Source organism: Lemur catta, chromosome 1 (assembly GCF_020740605.2).
Source record: "Lemur catta isolate mLemCat1 chromosome 1, mLemCat1.pri, whole genome shotgun sequence".
In the NCBI taxonomy this organism is placed as follows: Eukaryota; Metazoa; Chordata; class Mammalia; order Primates; family Lemuridae; genus Lemur; species Lemur catta.
This window is the reverse complement of record NC_059128.1, coordinates 4,868,424-4,889,359: the sequence shown is the minus strand read 5'-3', so window position 1 is coordinate 4,889,359 and position 20,936 is coordinate 4,868,424. Positions and strand designations below refer to the sequence as shown.

At 47.0% G+C, this 20,936-nt stretch overlaps 1 protein-coding gene across 9 annotated transcripts in view; it reads left to right on the top strand.

The window, feature by feature from the left end:
* WDR25 (WD repeat domain 25) overlaps positions 1 to 20,521 on the top strand; it is a 131,548-nt gene extending 111,027 nt beyond the window's left edge. For all 9 annotated transcript variants that reach the window (XM_045560584.1, XM_045560600.1, XM_045560635.1 and 6 more), the window contains 3 exons: positions 16,853 to 17,023; positions 19,302 to 19,442; positions 20,029 to 20,521. In XM_045560584.1, the coding sequence (XP_045416540.1) occupies positions 16,853 to 17,023; positions 19,302 to 19,442; positions 20,029 to 20,250 (534 nt within the window). In that variant the 3' untranslated portion in view covers positions 20,251 to 20,521. The remainder of the gene's footprint in view (positions 1 to 16,852; positions 17,024 to 19,301; positions 19,443 to 20,028) is intronic.
* Positions 20,522 to 20,936: the final 415 nt, after the last annotated feature.

Below are 20,936 nucleotides of genomic sequence, written 5' to 3'. Positions count from 1 at the left end.
ACATCTCCATAATTGTGGGTTTGTGTATTTCTCTGTTCAGTTCTGTCATTTTTTGCTTTGTGTATTTTGAAGCTGCCACCACAGCTCCAGTGGGGTCCTCCTCTCAGGTCAAAGCTGTTAGAGAAAATAAGAAAAAAGAAAATGTACACTCACTTCTGTACCAGTCGCTTCTCCAAGTTTCTACCTTTCTCGCCAGCCACCTGCTTGTGTTTACTTTCAGAGTCCTCAGGGAGTTGGTTTCTTTGTATTTTGTCCAGAGTTTTAGTTGTAATCAGTGGAGAGATGGGCTGTAGTAGGGTCACTGCAAATTGGCACCAGGTTGATTTTGAACATATTTTTCTCTTTCCTTTGAATTTCCCCTCTTCTTTTGGCCAGATGGCACCTGTCCTGCAGGTCTCCCCTGCACCTCTTCTCCAGGAGCTTTTATCCAAGCCCCTCCCCCCAGGTGCACTACTTCCACAGCCCGACTCAGCCTAGGTCGTGGTAACTTGTCCCCACTGAGGTGTGAGCCCCCTGAGGGCTGGGGGACACACTGGTCTATTCCAAGGGTGGGAACCTGCGGCCTTGGGGCCACACGTGGCCTTCTGGATCCTTGAGTGTGGCCTTTTGACTGAAGCCAAATTTTATAGAACAAATCCTTTTAATAAAGGATTTGTGGCTCAGTCCCTGTTTCTTGAATAAATGATCATATCAATCTCCATGAATCTGCAATATACTTCTTTTGTGACTTTAGGAAAGTTTTTTGAAAATTTTTATGACTTTAGGAAAGTTTGTGAAATTTAATTTGTGCCCCTACAAATTGAGCCCCAATTACTGGAGGGTGTTGATGGCTACGTGGTTTTAAGCACATAGATGTTCCATGTATGCTGTCAGTGGGCAGACTTGCCTGGCAGCCACAGCCTCTCTAACACCCTGAAGGAAGACTGCCTGGCACTTCGTAGCAGATCTGGCATGAAGCTGATGTGCTGAGAGAAAAACCGAGCGGCACATCCGTGACGAGGCTATGCTGAGTGGTCCACTCATCGTGCCACACTCAGAGAGGACGTGAGGGGTGGATGTCTTTCCTTACCCTCTGCATGCCCCTTTCATCAAGCAGATTTCTTGGTTTTTAATTACAGTCTTTGACTTTTTTTTTTTTTCCAAAAAGACCTGGTTATGTGGTTCGCCTTCCTTATTTATTTATTGAGCATTTGCTGACCACCTGCCGTGTTAGGACATCTTCCTAGCTTGCAGGACTCAGAGAAGCTACAGGGAATGCTTCTTGTCCCGTTGCTGGCTTCTCCATCTACCCAGCCCAAAACCTCTGTAGCAGCTTTAGGAATACCTCCCTCCATCCCACTACCCTGTGCTTCCCTCTTCTGGGGCCAACATGTGAGGTTGTGTAGTTTGTCCACTGTACACAGGCACCCGGCTGAGGGGTGGGTGGGGACTAGAATCCATCCCATGCTCTGCTGGCCAAGCCATGCCTCCGGTGTGGGGCAGTCTCAACCTGAGGGGATGTCTTTTTCTAACATGAGCCAGGGTGCCTTGTGGGTCTGCAGTGGCTCTGTCCTTCCCCTTCTGTCTGTTACTTGGCCTGAGTGGGGCTGCGAGTTAATGAGAGGGCCTGTGGTGGGGTCCCCCTTGGACACAGTAGAGGCAAAAGGGCATTGGAGACCTGGAGACCCAGGTGCTGCTCACAACTTCAGAACATAAGGGGGTTGTTCTCCAGATATCCATTCTGATTACAAAGGGAATGTCTGCTCTTTGTCAGAAAATGAAAAAATACAGAGGAAGATAACCTACTAATTTTTAACCCAGTCATGGCCACCACTGACAGTTGGTATCCTTCATTCTAGTTTTTCCCTGCATATATATTTACATTTTTATGAAATTTCCCCCAACTTAATATATCACTAGCATTTCTCATATTGTTGAGAAGTTTTTGGATGCTATATAATTTTTAATAATTACCTGATATACCATAATGTATTTAACCAGCCCTCTATTGTTTGGTATTTATAATATTTCCAGTGTTTCCTTTTTTACAAAAGTAAGGCAAACATCTCTGTGCATGAACTCCTAGATGTGGGATTGTTCAAATCGTGCACATGGTTTTAGGTTCTGCATACCTCTGCACATTTCCTTCCAGAACGGATTACCAGTTAACCCCGAAGAATGGGGTTCCCTTGTTAGTTTGCTTGTTTTTAGTGTAGGTGAGGCTTATGCATGCTCACCTTCTCCCTGGGGGAAGGAGCTGGAGTAGGGTGACTGAAGGAGCAGGGTTGGGGGGAGAGAAGAAAGCTGTCTCCTTTGCAAGATGGGAAGGAAGTGGGGCTGGGGGCTGCGGCAGACAGGCTAGGGGGGGCCTACTTCCTTCTAGAACTCTTGCCCTGGGCTGTGGAATAAATAGAATCAGGGTATGCAGTTCACTGTGTTCTGCTTTACCCTTCTCTTAGTCCTTGCTAATCAGCCCAGCCAAGTGCCTCAGCATTCAACTGGGCAGCCAGCATTTATTACAGGCCTGGTGAATATAGAATTAGGTGTTTGGAGTCAGCTGGGATATAAGGATTGGAAATCAACCATTGGTGGAGAGAGTAGTGTCCGGAGATGGAGCGGGGGGTAACAAACATTAGGAAATGGGGTCCTACAGCCAGCCTGCCACACCCCCACTCGGAGGATCCCTGGGACCTGGCTACTGTCCTCCTGGGGGTGCCACAACCCCCCTCCGTGGCTACTCTTTTACTTGTTGCATCCTCTCTCTGCACCAAGGAGCAGGAGCCTGACGGGTGGGTAAGCCCCCTGCTAGTTGGCTGGGTGGGGGCATGGCCCGCTTGCTCTTACCTCTGCCCTGCTGTGGTTCAGTGCCTCCTTGTCCAGCGTATGACTGAGCCTCTGTCCATTACCCTGTGTAGCTTCTTGAGGGCTGAGGGTACTGAGAAGGGGTGCTTGCATGTCATGCTGCCACCCGGGGACCTGGGGCTCTCCAGGGTCGGGCTGCCCTTGGGGGTGGCTGCATTGTTAGAACCCAATTTTAATTTGTGGCTCCATTGTAAAGTGGGGAAAACCAGTTTTACACTTGAGAGGATCAGCAACGTAGATACATGTGTAATTGTCTATTTCTGCTTTTCTTCCTTTCCCTTGTGTTCTGTATCCATAATTTAAAATTTCACAGTCTCCAATGTGACAGTTTCTCTGTGGGTATGTTCAGATTCAGTTCAAATTCAGCAAGCACTAATTGAGCAGCTATTCTGTGCTTCGAGCTGGGTGATCTGTTGCAGTACACAGTATAGAAGGTTCAGGTGCAAATGTCGGGCTACAGATTTGGAGTGACCGTGGCTCTGCCCCGACCTAGCTGTGTGATCTTGGGCAGGGCACTTCACCTCTCTGAGCCTTGTGTCCTCGACTATACAATGGGGGTGGTGATCCTGACTTCCCAAAGTGGTGGTGAGGGTTAAGTGAGGTCACATGAAGATTACCTAGCAAGATGCATGGCACACAATTCAGTACGTACTCCTTGCTATCTTGATTTTTTCAGATGATCATAATGGGGCCATGCCCCCCACGAGCTCATGATAATTGGCTATTGTGAGCTGTCTTCAGTTTTGCTAAAAGCTGAGCAGAAATTGTACCTTTCCCCCAGCCAAGCAGTGTACCTGACCAAAATGTCAAGTGTTTGTGCTTTCGGCTGAAGATGTTCTAACCCAGCGCAGTAACATGGGTCATCTCAGGCTGATCAGAAGCTCAGATATACAGTCTCCTATGTCTTTGATTAATTTTTAAAAGGGAGAAATGAATTAGTTATTCCCAAATACATGTGGTTGCTCAGAATGTGGGAGAACTAAAGCAGGAACTTAGGAGATGTCACAGTGGGAACCCTGGCCCAGGGCATCCCAGGGGCTGTCCAAGGTTCTGTGATTCCCACATGAAAAACTGGCTAGTAAATACCCTCAGGGCAGAGAAGAAGGTAGCAACTCAGCTCTTTTCCTGTGGATAGAGAATCTGACGATGAGAGAATAGGGCCACCAAGCATGAGGGGCTCACGAAGGCCACTAGGGCCTTTTCCCTGGGGTGGGGAGGTTGGGAAACTGTCCCTCAGACAATTCAGAGAGGAGGGTAGCACTGTGTGCCCAGAGCTGGGTGGGAGGACAGGGCTAGCGAGGGGGCACCTGGAGAGAAGTAGCCAACGTCCTCTCACTCTCCAGGAGCCCCCGGGAAGCCCCCTCCCTACCTACTACCCCTCAGCAGGTCCTGTTCCTCAGCTCCCACCCCCCAGCACAAGGCCCCATGACCTGCCCCCCAGACTGCTCTTCAGGCTGCATCTGGGGCTCACAAGCTGGGAAGGCTGTCTGTGGGGGACATACGCTGCTTCTGCTGGGATGCAGTGGACATGCCTCAGGCACACTGCCCAGCAGTTCCTGGGAGGTACAAGGAGAGACCCCCTCACTGCCCTGAGCTCCATGTGGCCTGTGTGGAGCAGAGTCCCCAGTCTTCAGCTGGAACTGGCTCCTCTGGGGTTTTCCTGCTGTGCGTAGTCAGCTTCCCCTCTGGAGGCAGGGGAGTTCAGAGGCCCCGAGACATGCAGGCTGCTCCCCACCTGCCAGCCCCACTCCTTCCAACGTCCTGGAGCCGCTCAGTTTAGATTTATTCATCAGGGGATCCTGCAAACACTTACTGAATTGCCAGCTGGGTGGCCAAGTGGCCGAGGGCTGGAAGAAAAAACCCTGAGCTCAGGGTTGAGGGGAGGAGCCAGTGCAGTGTGCAGGGAGCTGCCGTGGGGCCCTGAGGAAAGGCTCATGGAAGTAGAAGCTGATGATTCTGCTTGCCACACTGGGAGGCTTGATTGGCAGAAGGTTTTGAAGGATGCATAGGAGTTTTCTAGGCAGCAAGTCAAGGTGGGGTATTTTAGGCATAAGGAGTGTTCAAAGACACAGAGATGTGAAAGGGCCCGACATATGAGGGATTGGTGAGGAGTTCGTGTGTGTGTGTGCGCCCCTGTGAATGCATGCACTCAGAGGAGAATTAGGAAATAAGGTCAGCCTAGCCTTCTGATCTGGTCAGTGCAGGGCCTCTACTGTGGCCATCTTTAGATTGTGACCCAAGGGAGGCCTTAGAGACAAGGGAGAACTCCCCAGACACACCCAGCATGCTCCCAACTTTGCCTTTAAAGCTGTCCTCTGGGAGCCTGAGCCAGCCTGTCAGTTACACTTGAATGTGAAAGGGACCGGTGTCCTCCCCTCGCAGATGGTTATTAAAGCTCGCCATCTTTAAGCCTCATTAAGGAGTGTTAAATGCTAATGAATTTAGAGAGGGGTGTCTTGGGGCCTCTGTTTCCTTGGAAACATTTGAGAGCAGGTGCTTTATAATGAGCTGTACCTATTTTAAAAGTGAGCTGCGAGGGCCTCTTTGATAGGCTGGATCTCAGATGCTGATGGGCAAGTGTGAACAAAGCCGGTGCAGGCCAGTGGAGACGCTTTGTGCGCTCTGAAATATCATTTCTCTGGTGGTTTCTATAGAAACCACCGGCACCTAGGTAGGAGAATTGCCGAGCTCCAGGGTTTCACTTACGCAACTCGACGTTGTCCCGAGCCTCGGCCGCTTAGGCCCGTCTCTGAAGACTATTGGATTCCTGTTAGCAGGGAGGGACGAGGTTCTGGACAAAATGGGACAGATGTATGTTGCCATAGTTGTAATTCTCCTTTAATTATGTCTGTTCTGTACCTACTGCTTGATCTCAGCTGGTCCCCACTCTGCTTATTATTTCAGGCCCAGCTGATAAGAATTAACATTTGTGGAGCTAATTTCTCCCCACAGAGCACTTTAAAGAAACTTTTTATTACTGAAAAATTTAAATATGTACCAAAGCAGAGAGACTAATTAATGAACTTTAATGCAATCAGCATACTGCTTCAAAAATTATAGATTTATGGCCATCAGGCTCCACTCTCCCTACCCTACCACCAGCTTATTTGGAAGCAAATCCCAGACATCTTATCATTTTATTTATAAATATTTTGTTTCTTTAAAAGGTAAGAGCTTAAACAACTATTATAATACCTATAATATGCCTTCTAATGATTTAGCAATAATTCCTTAATATCATCAAATATCTGATCCATGTTCAAATGTCTCTGGTTGCTTCATAATTTGCTTTAAACAGTTCTTTGTTCAAATCGGGATCCAAACATTTGGGTGATAAGTGTTATTTAATCTGTTGGTTTCTCTCCTACTTTCTTTTCTTTGTAACTTATTTATTGGGTAATAAATCAGTTGTTTGTCCTTTATTTTTCTGATTGCATCCCTGTGGTGTCATTTAACACATTCCTCTGTTCGCTGTATGTCTTATGAATTGGTGGCTTGATCTTGAGCAGTGCTTCTGATGCAAGTTGCCTGGGGAGCCTGTGATTCTGCTTCTGCTTCTGCTCCTGCTCCTGCTCCTGCTTCTGCTTCTGCTTCTGAGGCCCCGCTCCTTGCTGTACGTGTCATTGTTCCTCATGGTTGCAGGGCCATAGTCTGTTGTATGGACACACAACATTTTATCCACTTACCTGTGGATGGACATTCAGGGTTATCTCCAGTTTTTGCTATTATAAATAAAGCTGCTGTGAACATTCATGAATCAGTCTTTGTGTGAATATACATTTTCATTTCTTTGGGTAAATAATTGATGGTGGAACTGCTAAGTGATATGGTATGTATGTATTTAAATTGCCAAACTATTTCCAAAGTAGTTGTACCATTTTGCATTCCCATTAGCAGTGTAGGAGAGTTTCAGTTGCCTCACATTCTCACCAACACTTGGTCTTGTCAGTCTTTTTCATTTTGATTATTCTAGTGGATATGTAGTGGTATCTGACTGTGGCTTTAATTTCTTTTCCCTGATGACTAATGATAGTGACCATCTTTTTTGTGGGCTTATTGGCCATTTGAATGTCTTATTTTGTGAAGAGTCTGTTCAAATCTTTTGCCTATTTAAATTTTTTTATTAGTAATAGTAGTGAGTTCTAAGAGTCTTTATATATTTTGGAACTATTTTTTCCCATTCTATAGCTTTTTGTGCTCTAAGAAATCTTTGCCTGTTGTAAGGTTGCAAAGATTTTCTCCTATGTGTTCTAGAAGTTTCATAGTTTTTGCTGTACGTTTAGGGCTATGGTCTATTTTCACTTAATTTTTGTGTATGATGTGAGGTAAGTTTGATGATTACTTTTTTGTGCTGTGTGGGATACCCAGTTGTTTTAACACCGTTTGTTAAAAAGACATTCCTTTCCCCATTGGATTGTTTTTGGAGCTTTGGCAGAAAATAAATTTGCCATGGAAGGGTTTCTTTCTGGGTTCTCACTTGTGTTCTATTGATTGATATGTCTATCATTTTACCAATACCATCCTCTCTTAGCTGTAGCTTTATAATAATTTTTGAAATTGGGGAGTGTAAGCCTTCCAACATTTTCTTTTTCAAGATTTTTTGTGGCTATTCTAGGTTCTTTACATTCTCATTTCAATTTTATAATCAACTTATCTTCTACAAAAAAGCCTGCTGGTATTTTGACTAGTATTGTGACCAATCTATAGATAAATTTGGGGGAGGATGGACATCTTAATAATATTGAATCTTCTGATCCACGAGCATAGTATGTTTCTTTGTTTACTTAGATCTCCTTTAGTTTCTCTCAGCAGTGTTTTGTAGTTTTCAGTGTTCAATGTTACTATATTGTATTAACTTTTTCTTCAGTATTTTGTGGTTTTGGATACTAATGTGAGTGGAATTTTATTTTTTATTTTCTAATTGTTTGTTGCTGGTATATAGAAATACTGTTAGCTTTCGTATATTGACTATGTACCATGTGATCTCACTAAATTCACTTCTTAGTCCTCATAGCTTTTTCATAGATTCCTTAGGAATTTCCATGTACATGATCATATTGTCTTTGAATGATAAAGTTTTACAGCATTCTTTTCAATGTGTGTACAATTATTTCTTTAGAACCTCCACTTCTTTTGTGCCTTTAGGACTTCCTTTAACATTTCCTGTATTTTTGGGCTGCTGGTGATAAATTTTTTCAGCTTTCATTTCTCTGAAAAAAACTTTGTCTTTTGTCTAAAAGATATTTACACTAGGTAAAGAATTTTAGGTTGATAATTTCTTTTTTCTTTCAGTACTTTAAACATGTTGCTCTCATGTCTCTAACTTGCCTTGTTTCCAGTGAGAAGTCTGCTGTCATTCTAATCTTTGTTCCTCTGTATGTATCTTTTTTCTCTGTCTGCTTTTAAGATTTTTCTCTTTACTATTGGCTTCAAGCAATTTAAATGATGTGCCTTGGTATAGTTTTCTCTATGTTTCTTAGGTTTTGTTTAGTTCCTTTTATATGTGGGTTTATATATTAATTGAATTTGGAAAATTTTTGATCATTATTTCTTCAATTTTTGTTTTTCCCCATCCCTTTTTTCCTATTACATTTATATTAGGGTTTTTGGATTTGTTCCATAACTCACTGATGCTGTGTTCTTCTCTATGTCTTCAAGTTTACCAGTCATACCTTACGTAATTTCTAATGTGCTATAAATAGCAGACGTTGTTTTATTTCACTGCTACATGTTTGATTTGGGTCTTTTAAAAATATCTTACATGTGTATTATCCTTAACATTCTCGTGCTGTCCTCTGCTTTCTTCATCATAATGTATAGAGTTACACCTGTTATATTGTCCTTCTCTACTTACTGTGTTATCTGTGTCACTCATGGGTCTCTTTGTATTTGATGGCTTTTTTCTTCATTATGGGAGGCATTTTCCTGCCTCTTTCCAGTATGGTGCTTTTTGATTGGATGCCAAACATTGTAATTTTACTTTTTGGGTGCTTAATATTTTGTTGTTCCTTTATATTTTTTCTTGGATGCAGTTGTGTTGCTTGAAACTGTTTGATCTTTTTGAGGCTTGCTTTAGGCTTTGTTTGGTGGAACCCAAACAGCCTTTGGTCTAGAGCTACGTTTGCCTCATTGTTGAGGTAATACTCTTTGGGAGACTCTTTCCAATGCCCCATATATTTTCACATCTCTAGGTATTGTTAATATTTTACCACTTCAAGTAAAATGTAGAATTCTTCTAACCAGAGAGGTCTATTTGCTGTCTACTTTTTTTGTTACAGTTGTGATACAGATTACATCTTCATACATTGAAGATCCCCCTCCCAGTCAATGTTATAATTTTTTTTTCAATACTTGTACATATTTTAAATAACGTAAGTGGAGAAACATAATTTTTTTATATTTACCCACTCATTTCCTATTTTTTCTTGCTGTTCCTTCATCCCTGAAGTTCCAAGTTTTCCTTTGGTATTATTTCCCTTCAACCCAAAGAACTTCCTTTGGCATTTGTTTTAAATAGAGCAGGTCTGCTGATGACAACAAATTCACTTAGTTTTCCCTCATTTGTGAAGATCTTCATTTCATCCTCATTCCTGAAGGATATTTTTGCTGTCCATAAGATTCTCGGTTGATGCTCCTTTCTTTCACCACTTCTTATGTTCCACTTTCTTCTGGCCTCCATAGTTTTGGATGAGAAATCTATAGTATTTCAAATAATTGTTCTCTTACGTTGTAATTCTTAATTTTTTTCCTGAGTGATTTCAAGATTTTTTCTTTGAGGTTTTTAACAGTTTGAGATGTGTCAGGGCTTGTTTTTTTAAATTTATCTTTGTCATTGCAGAACCTCTTGACTCTATAAATTTGTGTCTTTCACCAAATTTGGGTAAATTCCAGTTAGTAGTTCTTTAAATATTCTTTTTCTGCACTGTTCTCTTCCCCTTTTCCTTTAAGAACTCCATTTATATCTTTGGTGTTAACTCATAGGTCCCTATTGCTCTGTTCACTTTTTCTTCAGATTGGTCATCTGGCCAGAATGATGAATTTATTTCAGAGTTTTTGCTATCTATGCCCACAATGTAGTTCCTTAATCCACTCGGTCAGTGTCAGGGGTTAAAAGACAAAAACAAAAACAAACTCAGAACTTCATCTGCTATACTGGTCTTTCTTCAAATTTTGACTTCCCTCCCCAACTCTTCTGCTATTATTTATTTTTCAGAGTCTTCAGGTAGTTGCTGTTTGAATTTTGTCCAGAGTTTTTAATTGTAATTTATAGGGGGTGGGGAGAGAGGTCATACTGGGTTTACTCCATTTGGAGTTAACATTAGATTTTGTTTATTTTTAAATTCAGCATTTTTTTCTCACTGGTACATGTTGATTAATTTTAATTGCTATGTCTTCTGGTTCTCTAATGTTTTCTTTTGCAGTGTCTCATCTGCTGTTACTCCCCTCTAATGCATTTTTCATCTCAAACATTGCATATTTTATCTCTACTAGTTTGATTTTAGTTTTTTATGTATCCCCAGTGCCTCTGCTTACCATGGGCAATCTCTCTTCTACCTTCTTAAACATATGTTATGGAATTATAATAACTTTCAATGTTCTGATCTATCCTCTATGTCACTTCTAATCAGTTTAGCTGGGTTTGGGAACCACAGTCTGAGTGCTGAGGTTGCTCGTTGTTTCTATGCCCTTTATGTGGACAGAGCTAGGAAATATTTTTATGGTTAAGATAAAAATATATTGTTGTTTATACTGATTTATCCAATTCAAATTTAGGATTACAGAATTTTTCTTTTACTTTTTATTTTTATATCTTTTATAAAATTTAGTTTTAAAATCTCTAACACTGAAAATTTTTTATTTCTATCTGCCTTTACACAATTATTTTTATATGTTTTGACACTAGTAATAAAATGACTGAAAAAAGTTTAAGATTTCTTACAGTCCTTTTTGTTCACAATGTATACCCAGTTAGGATTTACAATCAAATTACAGGTTTTCTATTAATAATGTAGATTCAACTAAGGATCTACCATTAAATTACTGTGCTTTAAAGTCTCTTAAAATAAATCTTATTTATATGGCTAAGCTCCCAAATCAATACATGGTTAATTTCATTTGCTTAAGTTTATTTTCACATTTTAGAGATTGCTTTCTAATTTAATTTTGTTGTATAATTTAATAAAATATGTACATTAGTCTAGAGAAAGAGTTGGCAAACTACAGCCCATGGGCCTGATCTGGCCTATGACCTGTTTTTATGGGGCTTTGAGCCAGGAATGGTTTTTACATTTCTGACCAGCGCTAGCACACACATATACACACGCACACAGGAAGGATATGAACTAGTGACTGTATGTGACCCACAAAATCTAAAATACTTGCTATCTGGCCCTTTACAGAAAAAAATTGTGATCCTGTTCTAGGGTCACATCTGCAAAGCAGGGTACATTTAGAGAAATAATCTAAGTTCTACCTATAATCCTGTCTGCCCCATTCTGTTCCCTCCCTTCCTCTAGAGGTAATCTTATTTATTTACTTATTTTCATTTCTGGCTTATCCTTTTATTGTTTTTTAATGGAAGCAAACTCATACACTTATGTTCATATCACTTCTCTTCTACATACTTTACACACTCCCCCACACCCCTGCCTTTGTATTTTTTTATTGAACAACATATCTTGGAGATCACCCCATAGCAGGATAGGGAGATAGTCCTTCTTCATGTTTACGATTACATAATAGTCCAGAGTGTGTATATACTAAAGCTTATTCAGCCAGTCCTTTCTTGATGAACATTGAGTTATTCCCAATTTTTTTATTTTCACAAGTGATGCTGCTTTTAGTGGCATTGTGCTTATATGTTTTGGGGATTTTACCAGTGTAAGTTTAGGATCAGTTGTTAGAAGTGGGGTTGCTGGATCATGCGTATTGCTGATAACAATGCATGTTATTTTACTTGAAGTTGCCCAAATCCTCTCCACAGGGATTGTACCATTTTGCATTTCTGGCAGCAGTGCATAGATACCTGATACCCTAATGGAGGCTGTTGCCAAACTGTTGGATTTTGCTAATTTGATAGGTAAGAAGTGATATCTCTGTGTAATTTAAATTTGTCTTGCTCTTTTTATGGTAGAAGGACCATGTCTTTTTTTATGAGCTCTGGTCACTTCTCTTGCCCATTTTTCTGTAGAGCTGTTGGTCTTTTTCATCTATTTTTAGAAACTATCTATATATTACGGATAGTAACCTTTGACTGTAATATAAGCTGCAAATACTTCTCCTGTTGGCCATTTTTACTTTCCTTATTTATTATTCATTTATTTACTTGCTTTCTGCCATACAAAAGTATATTTTTAAAATTATTATTATTTTCTTGTAGTCAAATTTATTCATCTTTTCTCTTAGTGCTCTGGCTTTGGAGTCATACAGGGAAAGTTTCCCCAAGTGCCAGGTTGTAGAGAAATTCATGTTTTCCTCCATATTTATATGGTTTCTTTTTTTTAATGTAAACTTCCTTTTCGCATGTATCAGTGGGACACTTTCGATAGCCACTATCCCATGTGATTGGCTACTTTTACTTGTATGAATTTAATACACAGAAAAAAGCTTTGTGCCTGTCCCTCCAGTTTGCCTTGCATCTTAGCATTTAAAGAGATTAGTCCGTTTATTTCATGTAGGAGTTGAGATCTGGGGAGAAGAAACTTTTCCAAGAACTCACAGTTCCATCCTGGGGACTTTAGCTCTGCCTGGCCTGGGAAGAGAAGGTTTATGAGCATCTGCTATGTGTTGGACTCTTAGCTGGACATGTCACCTTTGTTTACTCCCTTAGCTGGAGGTCCTGCTATTATCCCCACTTTATAGGTGTGGAGACTGAAGAGCAGAGGGGTAAGTTACTTGCGCAAAGTCACACGGCCAGTAATAGGCCATTAGGCTTAGGTACGCAGGGTGTCTGCCCAAGAGCTTGGGTCCTCCCACTTGGCACCTCACCTCTGTTCATCCAGGGGCCAGGAGAAGCCCCTCGGCAGCCTCTGGGCTCTCCTGACAACCAGGCATTGAGCACAGTTCCCCTGCTCTGCTCCCCTCCCCCACTGTGGTCTTGGAGCAGCTTTCCTTTGTCTCCATGTCCCCAGGCCAGAGCAGGGGCTGGCATACTCAGGGGCACAGGAGGGACCTGTGAATCTATGAATGAATGTCATCTCCCCGGGGGGCTCTGGTGGAGCCAGTGGCAGAGGCTCAGTGTGTTGTCTCAGCCCCAAGTGCCAGGATATTGCTGGGAGCCAGATCCCCTATGTTGTTGCATTTTTAAAGCTGTCGACCTTTTGCTCATTCATCCATTTGTTTGTCCATTCATTCACTTATCTAGTTGTTAATTTCACACACCTTACCGATGCCTGCAGTGGACAGACCCAGCACTGGCCAAGGGTGACCTAGAAATGTGAGTGGCAGAGCATCTGTCCCGGGACCTCACAGTCCTGTGGTCCAGGCAGGTGGCCAAGATGGGCTGCTGAGGGAGCACAGGAACACAGGGTCCCATGGGAGCCAGAGCAGCATCTCCCTCTTCCTTTCCATCAGGTCTGGGTGCAGAGGGCTGGCAGGATGGGGTAGGGAGATCTGGCACCACCCCCCAGGTCTTCCTTTTTCTGAGGACCAGCAGTACTTAGAGGCTCAGAGGCTCAGATGTTGTCCAATCTAGGCCTTTCATGGCGATGACTCAAAAACTAAGCCCAGAATGGGAAGGGACCCTCCCTTGGGCACACAGTCACTTGGCAGCTGGGCCAGGCTTGGAGCCTAGCCTGCACCCCCGACCCTGCACCCCCTGGAGCCTAGCCTGCATCCTGGAGGTAGCAGGAACCCAAGGAAGGGAAAGTTACGCTTTTGGACAAGTCCGCAGCATCCCACAGTGACTGAGGTTTGCTGGCAGGCCAAGCGGTGGGCAGATTTTAGGGACATTGGTGGTTCTCATCACCCTGAAAGCGTCATGATCGATCTTCTACTTTCCCCAGGACCAAGTCCTGCTTATCCAACAGGGCTCACGACTGCCAAGAGTCTGAGCAAGGGTCCCTTTTGGGTCCAGCTAGTTAGGCCCGAGCGGCACCATGCTACGCCCTGGGATGGGATGCGCCAGCTGTTGGTGTAATTAAGGTTGCCATAAAACCCACCAGCTAGACGCACAAATGGCTCCTCTGCTCTTTCCCGGGGCACGAGCAGTTGTGCAGGTGAGTAAATCATGTTCGGCGGCACTCCCTTCAAAGGCCAGCCTTCCACTTACAGCCGCACTATTGGCAGGGATCGCCCATAACACGGCTTGTTTCCCGGCCATTCGCTTTTATGACACCCTAATGAATTGGGCCATTTCCATCCATTCTCAGAAAATGTACAGAACAACGTTTTTCGTTCTCCTCGAAAAGTTTGTCTTGGGAGGCAGGTGGTGTGTTGACAGGGGTACGCGGGGAGTTCTGCTGTGGACAGGCTGACAGCTCCTGGGCACATTGCTTCTCTCTGGAGAAGCTACCTTCAGGGCTGTTGTCCCGAGATAATTTTTGTGAGTCCCCCAGTCAGTGACTGGCACTCAGTGGGCACTCAGCATGTGGAAGGTGGGCCCTCATCTTCCTCCTTTCCCTGGGGCAGTGCCTGCAGGGATCAAGGTGTGAGGCTGGTGGCAGGCTGTGGGGTTAGAGCCGCAGGGGAGCTCAGCCCTGCCGGGGAGCTTCGCACTGCCTGCCAAGAGCCATGCGGTGTGGGCGGTGGGGCTCTGGGGGCTGCGCTGTGCCCCCGCCTCCCCCAACCAGGGAAGAGAAGTGTCTCAGTGCATGGGCCACATGCAGGGACGTGTGTTGGGCCAGACCACTTGTCTCTTGGCAGTTGGTACCTCTGCCATCTCTGGACTCCCTGCTCCTTATCTGAACTGTGGTGATGGAGAGGGCTTAGGGAGAAGAGGAAAGGGAGGCATCCAAGCCTGATGTGGCCTAGGTACATGGAGGCCATGGGGTAGCTCATGGGAGGGTGATTTAAGTGAGGTGAGACTGGAATGACTTTGGGGATGGGAGGAGCAGGTGAATCTGGAGCCCATAAAGAGATTGTTCCAGAGCCATGATATTGGGGCATTGGTGCCTCCCCTCCCCACCAACATAGATTCCAAATTCTGCCTTGGGATGGCACTGTTCTTGGTGGAGGTATTGGGAGGGGTCCCAGTATCAGGACTAACAAGTAGTTCCACTTAACAAACTCATGGAGGGCAGTACTTTACATTGCAACATTGAAATAACGGGCCGGGGGCCCAGTAGCCATGGTGGAAGCGCAGCAAGGTCTCAGGCCTGCCTGCTGGGCCTGACCAGGCTGAAGTTGGAATGTTGTACAAACTCATCAAAGCAGATGTTGGGGACAGCAATGATATGTCACATCTCCAGATCCTACTGGCCTGCAGCCCCAGCTCCAGAGCCAGCAAGAGCATGAGCCCTCTACTCCTGGCTGGGAGTGGGACTTCCCCCCAGCCCACACTGTGAGACTTGGGGCTATGCCTGGTTAGGGCCATTCTGGGAGGGCAAAGCAGGCAAAGGGAATCCTGGTGCCTGCAGGAAGGCAGCCAGCAGCCGGCCAGGGCGGGGCAGTCTGGCTCTCTGCCCCGCATTCAGAGGCCTCCAGGACTGGCCTCTTTTTTCTGCCCCTGGACTGTTCTTTAGGCTTCAGGGGATCCACCCTGAAATCCCCCTAGCTGAGGGCTGCTTCTGAAGGGCTCAGAGAAGGGAAGTCATTTGTTGCCCACCCTCCCCCAGGAGTTCATGGAGGCAGGAGTTGGCCAGCAGAAGACAGAGTTGTGGGGCCCGGGGAAGCCCCTGGGGTGGGGAGAGGATCAGCCATGCCCTGGCTTTGCGACCTTGAGCAAATCCCCTGAGCCTCAGTGTACCCCATCTAGAGAATGGGTCTCTAGCCTCTCTTCCCCAGGTCTAAACTGAATTTATAGAGTGTTGCATTTAATGTGAATTTGACATATATATTTGAAAGAGGATGATGGGAAACATGTCAGAAAAATTGGAAAGCTATGAACTTCATTTTTTTTTTTTTTTTAATTTGTCAAGATGGCTCATTTTGTAACTGGTGGGGCCAAGGGACTGGAGAACAGTGTTTATGCCGTAGCCACATGGTGGCGCCCCGGGAACTGGTAACGGCCTGGCCAGGACCAGCAGGCAGGCCCGAGACCGTGCTGCGCTTCTGCCAGGGCTGGTGGGCGCCTGGCCTGTTATTTCAGTGTTGCAAGGCAAAGTTGTGCCTTCCGTGAGTTTGTTAAGTGGAGCTGCTTGTTAGGCCTGGTAGTGGGACCCCTCCCAACCTCCCTGCCAAAACTTTTAGAGCAGAAGATGAATGTGATAAAAATGCTCTAAAGAAAGCAAAACAACTGCTTGATACTTAATAACATCAGTTTACGAGACAGGAGGCTATGAAATACTGGAGATGATACTAAGAAAATAAAAAGTGTCTTTAAAGCTAAAATATGTTCTGTGATTCTGGCTTTATGGTCTGTCTCCAAGAACACTTGCTCCCTGCATTACTGTGACTCCTGCAGGGACAGTAGTCTGGAACTTTGTGAGCTGTGAATTATGTGACATCTTCAGAAGCAAGACCTGCTCACAAAATATGACCCTGGTGTTGATGGATGTCATCATGCTGTTTAGGTGCCCTTGGGCAAGGCGTAGGCTCTTCCCTTAGCACTTTCAAGGGGCCTTTCTGACTGGGGAGAAGAAGATGGGAGGAGGACATCAGGCAAGGCTTGAGTCTGGGAGGTTTCGCAGAGTAGCTCCAGGGGGTGACAGACATTGGCCTGGTGGGGAAGCAAGGGCTGGGCGGGAGGGCACCATGACTCTACATGGGGCTTGTGGCTGCCCAGTCTGGTGTGTGTGGCCCAGCGTGGCCTTCACTAAACCCGCCTACCGCCTGGGCACGCGGCGGCCCTCCCTGGGCAGGCACCTGCCTGTGTTCCCAGGCCTGCCAGCATGACTGGTGCCTACTCTTACAGGTGGTGAGAGGCTACAAGGCGACCGTCCAGCAGACCTTGGACATCCTGTTCATTGGGGAAGGCTACGAGTTCCTGAGCAGCACAGATGCTTCCACCCGGGACTCTGCTGACCGCACCATCATTGCCTGGGATTTCCGGACCTCTGCCAGAATCTCTAACCAGATTTATCATGTGAGAAACCCTATTTGGCATTACTCTCAGTTTCAGCCACAGGACAAATCTGTGTGGTTCTGGTCTGTCTGGGGTCCCAGGCCCCTTCCCATGGGAGGGGATTCAGCTGTCTGAAATCTCCAGGATGGGGGTAGGCAAGGCTTGTGCATGCACAGAGAGCTTGGTGCAAGCTTCCAGATGCAACTGTCCTTCTGTGCTTCCTGTTCCCGCACAGCCACCCCATAGTGTAAGGGTTTGGGGGCAGCCCGATCCAGGTCAATGGGGAAGATGGCTGTGCAACCTGAGAACCTCCTACCCTCCCACCGCCATCCCAGCCAGCCGAACAGAGGGGGTTTCTGACCCTCCGTGGCTTGGCAGGTGATGTGACCCAGGAGTTTAGAGCAGGGGCCCCAACATTAGAACACCTGCGTCCCAGTCCTGGCTTCACCACTTACAAGGTTGGGGCCCTGCGCCCGTTATTTAGCCTCTTTGAGTCTTACTTCCCTCGTTAGAAAACTGAGGATGGTAGCGTTATTCACCTCAGAGTAGTGTGCGGAGGAGGAGGGAGAGAATGCTTACGAAGGGTATAGCACAGTGCCAGCACAGGGAGCAGCCCATCACGCTTTCACTGTCATTGCCGTCACCTCCACTACTGTCACCAGCATCACCTCTGTCCCCACCACCATCATGGTCACCACCCCAACATCGTGACCACCACCATCTCTGTCACCACCACCATGGTGACCGTCTCTATCACCATCAGCGTCATCACAATCATCTTTTGAGATTTCATCTAAGCCATGACTCATCTCTTGGGTGCCCCACCCTGAATTTAAAAATACATATCATGTGTGCATGATATATACATGTGAGTACATGAAGTATGTCATGTGTACACCTTCATTTTCTCTCTGTCTTTTCCTTGTTCTCAGAAGGTTCTAAGTGACCCTGAGCAAACCCCCGTTTACACCTACATTGCACGGTTTTCTAGTGCACTCCACTGGAAGCACAGGCCCGAGGTGGGGGCTGGAGGGGTCCTTCTGGCCACTGAGGGTGTCCTGCCTCCAAGAGCCCCAGCAGAGACCAGAAGTGGGACAGATGAAGGTACCTTGTGCCTGAGCTATTGGCTCTCCAATGACATCTCCACACTTTGTGTGTGGAGTGAGCAGGTGCTCAGCCAGTAACATCATGGCAGGGAGCTCATCCTCTGGGCACATCGGCCTGTAGCTACTATTCTGTCTGCTCCCCTTTGCCCTCTGATTTTGGGCTAGTTTCGAGAGGGTGGCTTAAGGACAATACTTAGAGCAATGTCAGGCCAGATTGAGAGGGGAGTTTTGAGGGTGTTTTCTGTGTGGCTGTGCCTGTCAAGCAGTGAGATCCCCACCCCTGCGTGCTGATGCTCGGTCACGCGTTTATATTCTCGTCTGGCTGTTCACTTCCTCACTTTAGGTGCATTTCGCTGTGTGGGTCCCTGGGCTGGGCTGGGGCTGTCCCAAGGGGCTCACTCTGCAGGTGGGGAGATAGCACGTGGTTTTGTTTTCTATCCTGTGTAACGAATTCTCACAAATGTGGTGGCTTAAAACACACACATTTATTTTCTCACAGTTCTGGAGGCCAGAGTCCTTAATAAAGGTAAGTATTGTTGGGTTGGAATTAAGGTGCCAGCAGGGCGTGCTCCTCCTTGCTGCCTGACTGCGGGCATTCCTTGGCATCTGGCTGCATCCCTCGGTCCTCGAGGCCAGCATCTTCACATCACCTCCACTGTGTGTCAGATCTGCCTCTGCTTCCATCTAAGGGTGAATGCAGTTGCATTTGGGTAATGGTACAGGATAATCTTCTCATCTCAAGATCCTTCATTATATCTACAAAGATGTTTTCTTTTACCACATAAGATGACATTCACAGGCTCAGGAATTAGGGCGTGGATGTTTTTGGGGCCCTTTTCCCAGCGTCCCACAAGGGATGCAGGTGGCCTCTAGCAGCTGGGAAAGGGAAGAAACAGGGTCCCCCTGTAGCCTCCGGAAGGGAACACAGCCTGCCGACACCTTGGTTTGAGCCCAGGGAAGCCCATTTCAGACTTCTGACCTCCAACACTGTCACTTAATAAATATGTGTTATTTTAAGCCACTAAGTTTGTGGGAATTTGTTATAGCAGCACCAGGAAATTCATACAGAGCCCCTAAACCAAAGCCTGGGAGGACACATGGCCCCTCAGGCAGAGTGCCGGGGGGTGTTTGCTGGAGGCGGAAGACTGAGTGGGAGCCTTCTCCGACCCTCCTGTGGCCCTGCTGTTTCTCAGGAGAGATACACCTGCCCCAGCCTCGCCTTGCATCCCAGGGAGCCTGTGTTCCTGGCGCAGACCAACGGCAACTACGTGGCCCTCTTCTCCACCGTGTGGCCCTACCGGATGAGCAGAAGGCGGCGATACGCAGGGCACAAGGTAACGCCATCCTTGTCCCCCAGGTCAGATGCTGAGCACTGGCCCCAGAGTCTCCCACCAGACAGTGCCAGTAATGGCTGTGGGACCCCAGGGTGCATGGAGCCTTTGTCTGGGTAGATTCTGCTTTCAATTTCCTGGGTGACTGCATGCCATGTGGCCTGGTGTCTCCTCAAGACCCTGGGCCACATCTGGTCCTGGCCCCAGGCCCCAACTGCTGGGAAGGAAAGCGTTGGCTGGCTCATACAGACAGGTCAGCGGTGGGGTGGGGTACGGAAGCAGGACTGGACAGGCATGGGGCCATTTCTACATCCTCCCCCCGTCCCCGAGGCCTCCCTTGCTGGGCCGCAGGGGCCGGGGGCTCGGTGGCTGTCAATGAGGCTGGAGCCACTTCAGCAGGAGTCCCCTGAACTGGCCTCTTGAAGCAGGCCCCGTGCCAGGGCCCTACAGCCGCAGGGATACTGGGTATGAAGCCCCGTTCTGCTCCTTGCCTCAGCCTGCTCCTCTGTAGAGTGGGCATAACACCCATGTCTGAGCCGTGGCCTTGAGGAACAGATGCGCCTGCTCACCCCCGTCTTGCCCTCTGCAGGTGGAAGGCTACTCGGTGGGCTGCGAGTGCTCCCCAGCCGGAGAGCTGCTGGTGACGGGCAGCGCCGACGGCCGGGTCCTGATATACACCTTCCGCACGGCCAGCCGGGCGTGCACGCTGCAGGGGCACGCACAGGCCTGCCTCGGCACCACCTTCCACCCCGTGCTGCCCTCCGTCCTCGCCACCAGCTCCTGGGGAGGGGAGGTGAAGGTCTGGCACTGAGCTCCCATCACTGCTGAGCTCTGCCGTCGCTGAGCCTTCCTGACGCGGGCCTGGGCCCCTTCTTCCCTGCAGGCGGGCGGACGTGAGCACCAAGTGTGGCTTTGGGTCAAACCTGGGCAGAGGCTGTCTCCACTGTCCTCTGAGCCTCAGTTTCCTCCTCTGCAAAATGAGGACAAAAACCTGTCTGTTACAGGGTTGTGAGGACTACAGTAGTGAAAGCCCCTGGCAGGTGGCTGATGTTGCCCAATAAATGTGTTTTGTGATTCCTGAATATTTCAGCAGCTTCCTCTCACCTTCCCACTCCCAGGCCCGCTGGGGCTCTGGAGACAAAGAGAATGTGGGAGCTTGAGAGGGACAGCCCTGCTCTGCTGGTCCCAACAGGGGATTCCCGCGGGCCGGAGGGTTCTGGGTCTCAGGTCTGCCCTCAGGGACTCTGCCAGAGCTCAGTGGGCCTCGCCAGCCTCACTGGGCCCCAGCCTGTCTCACCCTCCCCACAAGTGTGGCCATCTGGGTCCCTGGTCTGCCTGAGCCCTGGGGCCCTCTGTGCTGGCTGTTGCCCAGTGCGCTTGCTGCCCATGCGGTGTGGCTATGTGGGGAAGGAGACCTGGAGAGGCAAGGGGCCCGTGGGGCTGGAGGAGGTATGGCTGCCCAGGGGCCTGTGCAGGCCGATAGTCACTGAGGGGCCG